At 34.6% G+C, this 10,273-nt stretch overlaps 1 protein-coding gene across 1 annotated transcript; it reads left to right on the top strand.

Moving 5' to 3' along the window:
• Positions 1-265: 265 nt before the first annotated feature.
• Positions 266-1,893, top strand: LOC130666925 (putative nuclease HARBI1). The gene is given in 6 exon segments (XM_057468254.1): positions 266-323; positions 460-641; positions 797-828; positions 922-991; positions 1,048-1,183; positions 1,340-1,893. Coding segments are annotated over 6 exon segments (1,032 nt in total).
• The last annotated feature ends 8,380 nt before the right edge of the window (positions 1,894-10,273 follow it).

Below are 10,273 nucleotides of genomic sequence, written 5' to 3'. Positions count from 1 at the left end.
AAAATTTACTTTCTACTATTTCAGTGAGCGTGTTCAGCCGATGAAAGTTCTTAGTAGTCTGAGTAAGTTACTCAGCCTAAAAGAAATTTTGGTCTGTTTGTCTGAGTGCAGTGTGTTTTCGGCCTGGACACGCTGTTAGCTCTTACTATAGTTTAGGGAGTCATAACCTGTTTGCTCGTGTTGTCTTATTTATTGCTGATATTATTTATATCAAAATAAGTAAGTTCTGATGGATAATATATTGAATAATATTTTAATGGATGAAATGCTATTTGATCCTCTTGAAGATATTAATAATTTAGCGCATCAATTTCCATTAAACGGTAAGTGGATGAATTTGTTAAAGTGAATAATGTAAAAACTGATGTAGAAACACTAGACAAATGAAAATTCGTTTAACAATAGTAGATATAATATTAATTTTTGAATGATTAAAAACTATTTTTTATTTATATTAAGGTTTCGGAAACATTATGAATGAAGCGGAGGCCCTAATTATGGAGTTTGAAGAGAATGGTATGGACATAAATCCACGTAATGATGCTCCTGCGAGAATATTACATTATTTTGAAGAAGTCATTCCAAACTACACCGATCATGAATTTCACTCTCATTTTCGGATGTCACGAGAATCTGTAGAGGTAAGCAAAAATTACACCAGTCTGAATTTATGAAGATTTACAACTGAAAATTTGGTTTATAGGCGCTAGAAAATGTCATCAGGCCACATATTCCCAATAACAATAATGAAGATGATGATGATGATGATGATGATGATGATGATGAAAATTTAATCCCTCTGCGAAAAAAAATACTGTTAACTATTTGAATTTTAGCTACTCCAGATAGTTTTCGCTCAGTTGCTGACAGATTTGGATTACCTAAGTCTACCGCTCACTTGATATTTAAAGAAATCGTTGAGGTATTGACCCATCTCTTACCTCAGTTCATTCGTTGGCCCGATGCAAATGAATGCGAAGCTATTGAAGCTGTAAGTATGAAAGATCGTTTTAAACACGTAATGGTGTCTGATTAAATGGTCTTTAGGGATTTTTGACAAAGCTACAAGGGTTTCCCGGAATAATTGGAGCGATTGATGGTTCTCATATAGAAATTTTGCAACCATCAGGCAATGCTAACGACTATTACAACAGAAAAGAGAAACACTCAATAATATTGCAAGGTATAATAATTATTTACATATTAAAAAATCTATATGACATGGTACGTGTCTATGTTAAAATAGAGCATTAATGATATAATGACTCTCTCACAGAATGTTTACAAGTCACTTCTAATATCGATAGTTTAACGGCAGAAATTCAATTTTATTCTCTAGGTACATGTGATTATAATGGGAAATTCATTGACGTATTGATTGGAAGACCCGGTAGAGCACACGATGCATCTGTTTTTAGATCTTCTACACTGTTTACTCGACTAACAGATGCTGAAAATCCACTGTTACGGCCTAATCAACACATACTCGGTGATTCTGCTTATCCACTGATGATGAACCTTCTAACTCCTTTTAAAGATAATGGTCACCTCACCAGAGAGCAAGTAAATTATAATGTGAAGCATGCATCATGCTGATCAATAATTGAGCGTGCGTTTGGTTTATTGAAAGGAAAATTTCGCAGATTACAATATTTAAACGTTAAATCTGTTCAAATGGCCATTAAAATCGTTTCCGCAGCGTGTACCTTACATAATTTTATTTTGATTCGAGGCGATGTAAATGTTTGGAATAATTTTCTGGGCGGAAATATCAACAATAACGATAATAATATTGATAACGGCAATGAAATGGACATTGATGTGAATGACGAGGAGCAGAATGAAAATGCAGATGCTAAAGCAAAACGAAATAATATTATGAATTCAATGTAACTAGCTGAAGATTGATAGATATATTTTTTAATCTATTGGAATAAAGAAAATTTATAAAACTACACATTTCTTTGAAAACACATTTTCTTTTATTTTTAGTCAGAACATGCTTATAAATTTAATAACATAGATAATTTGAGAAATTATGCATTAAATATTTAGGTATAAACAATGTAGTACACTTTTTTACTTTTATATTGCGAAAGAATAAACTTTTTTTTAAACATATAACGCTTGGAGAAACGTATTACGATAGAATAAACTTTTTATTAAACATATAACGCTTAGAGATACGTATTACGACAGAATAAACTTTTTTTAATCATATCACGCTTAGAGATACGTATTTTATATTCGGTTTAACTGAATATGAATACTATCACATTTCATAAGTTATTAATTACTCATAACATCCTCACTTAATTATTTTATACCGATTTACCTTAATATTAGCATATATAACTATAGAATGATAGTATTTTTTAATATTCAACATAAACTTAATATCGATAGTTTGATGTTTACTTAAAGTTTAATAAAATTATAATTTATTCAACAAGGACATATATATTACTCATTAGCGACTACTCTTAACTTTTTAAAAGTCTTTTGGTTATTTCAGTCTAGAATTTTTGTTGAGCTTAAATATAATTTAGCTATTAAAAATTACAATTAAATTGGAGGTTACAACAAATATTGAATTTCTAATTATATGTATCACGTCAATTAAGTTTAAAGACTAACATTTACAAAAGTCTCCTAGAATATATTAGTTTAGATTAATATTGTCTTTGAACCTATTCATTTAATATTATAGAATAAATTTCATTTTTGAGATTCAGACATTTTCTTCAATATCTCATTACGTTCTTTGTACACTTGAGTTAGTTCGTTCATTTTTTCTGTCCAAATCAACATATTCTCTTGTTGCGATTTTTTACACGCCTCAAGTGTTTCTTTTAGCCCTCGCATGACTTCCAACTTGTTTGAGTTTAAATCCAGTTGTTTTTGTCGATGACAATAGGTATTTTTTCCTCTAGCTGACTTATAAGTTTTAGGTGATGTTATTTCAATACTTTCTGCAGAATTAACATCTTTAGATGTTAAAGCTGTTACCTTATTGTTCACTGAAAAATGAGATTCACCATTCTTCGAGCTACAATTAATTATTAAGTTAGAGATAGTACTTCTTAGGATATTAATAATCACTATACGGAATTATTTTAGTACATATCCAGACAAAGACTTCGATAAATTTAAAACTTCATCGTTTTCACCTGCAGGCATACTCGTAACAGCATCGCGTTGAAAATTTATTGAAACATCATTCAGAAATATTTCATCCATAGCTTTCAACCATGGCTATGACCTACGGCCAGCTCCCGTGGTTTTTTTGGAATTATTTTTCTTCTTAGTGGAATAAGTCCCCTTCAAGTTATTAAATTTTTTGGATAATGCATCCGCTGACTTATTTAAGTTGTGCTCTTTGAATACTTCAGACATTTCACGCCAAAGTGTTTTTTTCTTAATTTTCGGGCTTCTAAATTTGTTTTTTCTGATAGAATACTCATGAAACATCAATTTTATAGCTGCTTCATCCCATGCGCCATTATCATCTGGATTTATAAAGAAAAATCATAGAAAAGAACAAGTTAATTTCAATAAACCGAAAAATATGAGACTCAGCATAAATTCACAAATTTATACAAAACCTTCTTCATCAACTTCTTCTTCCATGTTTTCCAGTCCCTCAAATAGATTTTCATTCACGTTCTCTTTCTCAGTATTAAGAATATTTTTATCATCATTTTGAATGCTGACATTTTGGTTTGTTAACTCTTGGAAATAAGATGTGGCATAGTCATAATCTGTGTAAGAAATATTTAATGAATATTATTAAATTTTTACATATATCTTATTACAATCAATACGTATAAATTCAAGACATAAATAATTTTTTTAGTAACGAATAAATAAATTGTATGAAAAAATTAAATTTAGAAAAATTTACCCAGGAATTGCTCAATTTTTTAAAGAGCAGTTTAACAATTTTCAAGTTATTATTTATTAATTATTTCTTAAATTTATTTATGTTGTCGATGTATATATATATAAATTTTTATATTATTTATTTATTTTCAAAACTCGAGATTACTTTTTATAACCTCATTTATACTTACCGGTAACCAGTTGATAATAAAATTCTCTTGTAGCACATATTTCAAAAACTACACGATTATGATCGTAATGCTCCTTATACACATTATTTTCTTTCATTTTTAAGTTACTTAACTAATGCAAATTTTACAGAAAGCATACATGTACAGATTTGCACTTTACTAATTATTATTGTTTACTTTAGTGGTTTACGCGGTAAAATGTATACTAAGTAAAATGGCGGCCAGAAAAAAGTTAGTTAGTATCTGTAAAGTGTCCAGACCGAAAACTTAGTTCAGTGCGCTGAGTAACTTACTCAGACTACTAAGAACTTTCACCGGCTGAACACACTCAGTTTTTTGTAATATCTCTGATAGCCAAGTTAGCAGCAACTTGGCGACAATCTACTGCCGCAACCTGTCACCAAGTTGGCAATTCCATAAGTTGATGGCATCTTTCTGAGAAAATTAGCGGCTAAAGTTGGTATTACATGAGTTAACGAAAAGTTGCTTCCAATTTTTTTTCAAAGTTGGCGGCAAGTTGCGGCAGTAGATTATCGTCAATTTTCTGGGAAACTGGCATGTCAACTTGTACTGAACAGTTACAAAAGCCGAAAGTTGTCAACAACTTGTCGTCAAGTTAATCGCAACTCACATAGACCAACTTTCTGATCTGAAAGTCTGGCTTTCAGGGATATGTTTATTTTTTATTTAATTGAATTTCTAATATCCACTTTGAAGAACTTGGTTCATAAAATCGTTTTGAATGTGCATTAGGTATAATAAAATTTAAATTTCCCCACTACTACAATTACGGCCATAATTATATCAAGATATGTCTTTGTCTTTTTTATCCATGGTGAATAACCCGCCACACAGCTGTCTTTAGTTTTCAAACTGCCAACTGTTAAAATAAAAATCCTCGATTTTTTTTAATGGAAAGACCGATAAAAAATTCGTTATTTAGGTAAGTCCATTCTTCAGAAGAACAAGCTCTTGTGTTCATTCTGCTTCTAGGATTTTATAAGTTGTGACTTTCGCATAATATTAATTATCAATCACAATTTCCTAAATATTTAATTCATAAATATATAATTAAACTTAATTTATATTCAATTAATATTTTATTTAAAAATAATATTCTTTAGCTACTGCGTATCAGAGGTTGCAGATTGACAACTTCGTATGTTAGACCCAAAACCAAACGATCGTGAAGACACTCTAAACTCCGTATAGTCCAGGAGCCAGCGACAGATTTATATGACCAAGTTCCTCTCAAGCGATAATTAGAGGAATGCATCAGAGTGTTGGGTTATAAACATTAACTTACCCATTAGGCATGCATTGCATGTGGGTATCTCACCAACAACCACCACGAGACCGACCGCATTTGGACCCATACACTCCTCCCATCTCAGGAAATAGAGAGACTCTGGTCGAAGTGGGGCTTGGAATGGATCCTCCATGGTACCAGACTTCAGCTCTGGTGAACTGCTTGCATAGGAGTGGTGGGGAGCAAGTTCTTCCCCAACCCATATGGGCTTCCTTCACTTAGGAATATAATCACCAAGATCTCAGAACACGCCATTATTAACACTTGCCCTCATCCATCACTTAGTGATCTCTAATCTGCGAGCTTTTTGTGGCCGCCATGATGTTTTGAGGCACAAAATGGCGGGGGTTACCCACTCGCGACGCACGAAAAAAATAAATATATATTCAATCATTTCCTCCTACCTGAAAACACGTTGAATTGTCGCTAATCCAACATCTTGAAGAAAGATAACAATCAGCTGACTATAACACGGTGTATTACACGTCAGCTGATCGCTCGAACCCAAAAAAAAAAAATTTATACTTTCAATAATTTCCTCTCAACTAAAAATTTACCTGATGGTAGCTTATATACAACTATGAATAAATATATACGTCAGCTGGCTGTATCTCGGTGGAAAAACCGTCAGCTGATACTTTGAAAGTTATAACGCAAGCGTTAGGTGGGAGCATCTAGCGTCTATTTAAAAGCATCAGCTGACGAGGTTTTTCTCGACTTACGGCCAGCTGATTTTTTTTTTTAATTACAGCAGAGTATTAAAAACCAGCTCATAAATTTTTATCTGGGAGGAAATGACGTATCTTACTGCCTAAACATTTTTAATAGAATTCATTCTCAAAGATTAAAGCAACTCACGCTAGCATAGCGTAGAGAATCAAAAGGTATGCTTGGAAGGGATACGTTGTACCCATGATCTGGCTGCAAAGGCCCTATTGTGAAGTGCGTTTGTAAAAGATTTTTGGGAGAAGTAGAAAAGAAGGGGAACAAACTGTGACTAGAATAAAAGGGCTAACGTAGTCAGTCGAAAAGAGTGTTCAGTAGAGTGTCTCAAAAAAAAATTGAATATTTTATTTTTTTTTCAATCAACGTTGAGAAATCGTCAGAGTATCTCTAGAAGAAAATCATTTAGAAATATGAGCTCTTCATATCAATATGTAGAGGTGGCGTTTTGTAATTTTCTATTCCTCATTTAAATAATATAGAAAAAATTTGTTTTTACCTTTGGAATCTTGTAACTTGACCACGAATCGCTGAAGAAGATTGATGAAAACATATTCTTTTAGGAAATTGAAAGCTCTATAAAAAAAGGTCTGAATAAAAGTTTTCGTAAGTCACGTCGTTCGAAGATATCAAGCTTCAAATTTGGACCTATTCAAAATTTTTGAATTATTTTTTCAAATGTGACAAAATTAATTCATATCACTTAAATACCAAATAATTTTCTGATCAACTTATGATCAGAAATCCATACTAATTAATAATAAATGATCATTTATATCTATTTTTAACAAAAATTACGAATATATCACTGATATACGGCAAAAATAACTATAAATTTTTATATAACATATATAAATTATCTATTTTAAGTCATATGGAAAATTAAATAAGCTTGATATCTTCGAACGACGTGACTTACGAAAACTTTTATTCAGACCTTTTTTTATAGAGCTTTCAATTTCCTAAAAGAATATGTTTTCATCAATCTTCTTCAGCGATTCGTTGTCAAGTTACAAGATTCCAAAGGTAAAAACAAATTTTTTCTATATTATTTAAATGAGGAATAGAAAATTACAAAACGCCACCTCTACATATTGATATGAAGAGCTCATATTTTCAAATGATATTCTTCTACAGATACTCTGACGATTTCTCAACGTTGATTAAAAAAAAAATTAAATATTCAATTTTTTTGAGACACTCTATTGAACACTCTTCTCAACTGACTACGTTAGCCCTTTTATTCTAGTCGCAGTTTATTCCCCTTCTTTTCTACTTCTCCCAAAAATCTTTTACAAACGCACTTCACAATAGGGCCTTTGCAGCCAGATCATGGGTACAACGTATCCCTTCCAAGCATACCTTTTGATACTCTACGCTATGCTAGCGTGAGTTGCTTTAATCTTTGAGAATGAATTCTATTAAAAATGTTTAGGCAATAAGATACGTCATTTCCTCCCAGATAAAAATTTATGAGCTGATTTTTAATACTCTGCTGTAATTAAAAAAAAAAATCAGCTGGCCGTAAGTCGAGAAAAACCTCGTCAGCTGATGCTTTCAAATAGACGCTAGATGCTCCCACCTAACGCTTGCGTTATAACTTTCAAAGTATCAGCTGACGGTTTTTCCACCGAGATACAGCCAGCTGACGTATATATTTATTCATAGTTGTATATAAGCTACCATCAGGTAAATTTTTAGTTGAGAGGAAATTATTGAAAGTATAATTTTTTTTTTGGGTTCGAGAGATCAGCTGACGTAAAATACACCGTGTTATAGTCAGCTGATCGTTATATTTCTTTAAGATGTTGGATTAGCGACAATTTAACGTGTTTTCAGGTAGGAGGAAATGTTTGAATATATATTAATTTTTTTCGTGCGTGGGAGGCTATCACCGCTTAACCCACCCTCGGAACCGAAGCTGACGTTCGCGTAGCTTTATAACTCAACACTCTGATGCATTCCTCTAATTATCGCTTGAGAGGAAATAATTGACCAAATTTTCACCTGGCTCCCGGACTAGTAGACCTCTCCCTCTGATGTGCCGAGAAAGGTATTATCTGGTGACTGAGGACTTAGGGTGCATGTTCCGATTGATGTTCATGACTTTGCGTGTCTTGATATCGAGATCTCTGAGCTTTTTTTGGGTCCATTGGAGGACATCAAAAGAGTAGAGGAATATTGGCACAGCAAGCATGTATGTTGCAGAGATTTTGTTTTTTCCCGAAAGTTTTGATGACCAGATTTTTGGAGTCTCCGCGCATACTCACTGCAGAGAGTCGTTTCGTTTTTCAAGACATCCTGCATAGGACTCCCGTCAATCCCTAGATATTTGTACGACTCTCCGGCGTCAAGATGGTCAATGACGCTCCCATCTACGACCGCGATATCTTCCTGCAAATCAGAGCACTTACCCTCTACTAAATTAACGACCGCGCACTTGTCCAACCCAAAAGCCATGCCGACATCCCGTGTATACTCCCCTACGATGTTCAAGGCTGTCTGAAGGTGTTCCTCATCAGAAGCATATACCTTCAGATCATCCATGTGGAGTAAGTGGGTGATCGAATACTTTTGATCAGACGGTGGGCCCACTTAGTATTTACGGGTACGGCGTAGCGTAACAGATATCGGCAGCAGTGAAATGCAAAATAGCAGAGGGCTCAGGAAATCTCCCTGGAAGAGACCTCGTTTGGACTGTAGAACTTCGGTCACACGTTTTTCGTTGCCACATGAAATGTGGAACCGTGTTCGCCAAAGTTGCATCGTACGCTGAATGTATTTCACTGTATCACGATTGACCTCAAGGCATTTGAGCAAAAAGAGAATAAGCTCATGAGATGTTGAGTCGAATGCCTTGCGGTAGTGAATCCAGGCCATTGGCAGGTTGCGCTGATAGTAGATCGCGTCTTGAATGACAAAACGATCTACTAAGAGATTCTCTTTGCAACCTGACAGGCCTCTTTTACTGCCACGTTGTTCGTATATCTGCTGCCATACAGGATTTATCTCCTGTAGAATGCGATTATTCAAGATTTAGGTGAAAATCTCAAAAACCGCATTTGAACAGGTGATAGGCCGATAGATTTTCGGGTCAGACAAACCGTGTAAAAAAGTTTGGGGATTCCGGCAGTTAGTCGGCAGAATTTTTAAGGAATTCAAATTTGTGTCAAAATAGAACTTCCGGATGAATTCCGGATGAAAACTAAAAATGCAATATTATCGTCACGGATGTGAAAATTTCAGTCAAAAAAATCTGGGCGTTAGTGGATCCTGCAGGCCAGCCCCAAAACTTCCCGCTGTTTTTGAGCCCAAGGAGCTTGAAAACATCACTATGAATTGTAACGTAATATTTCTTAAAACTCAATTAAACCCAATAATTACCCAAAACTTTTTACTCAACAAATTTACTCTAAAACTCAAAACTCAAATTACTCGAAATCGGGCTACGTTACACTTCGCCCACCAATCACCCCTCTCATCTCCTCCAGATCCTGACGGGCGCCAGCCGACTTTTATTTCCCTGATATCGGCAACCGGTCTAAACGTACACGTAAATTAAAACCTAAAAACTATACCCTTTGGAGATGAGAGACATGACCGGTGGTAGCGGCATGTCCTGGTGCGCTCAGTATGCTAGGTTGTGGAGAGAGGGTCGCGGTTCTTTCAATGCGAAAGAAGCCGATTAATTAACTAATAGAAAAGACGTAAAATAATCAAACAAAACTAAATAAAATACCATAAAGATGACCCGAGAGCGACGCGAAGGGCCCAAAAGACCCGCGGTCCAATACTCTCGGTCCATCACGCAAATAAATACCTGGGCAAGACATCGGGAACCTCTCGACGACGACGAATCACAAACTTTATACACTACTAGATAAGATATAAAATAAAATATGAATAAATAATGCGATAATTCACGATAATTGATTAATGCGACAGACGGCTCGAAGAGCACCATACAAAGGGCTACAGGCTCCAAAACGACGAAAGGTCTAGAGTGGCGGTCGAGGTCCACCGTGGCGACTCTCCGACTCACTACCGCTTACTCTAAGACTCCAAACTCGACTACTTGGTCGACTCGTACACGATCGACGCCAGGTCTCAACTTTTCTCCTCAACGGTACTCGCACAACTGTTTCACGATAATCTCCCACTCTAACTC

The sequence above is a fragment of the Microplitis mediator genome, chromosome 4, assembly GCF_029852145.1.
Source record: "Microplitis mediator isolate UGA2020A chromosome 4, iyMicMedi2.1, whole genome shotgun sequence".
Lineage (NCBI taxonomy): Eukaryota > Metazoa > Arthropoda > Insecta > Hymenoptera > Braconidae > Microplitis > Microplitis mediator.
This window is presented reverse-complemented; position numbering and strand designations above follow the sequence as displayed.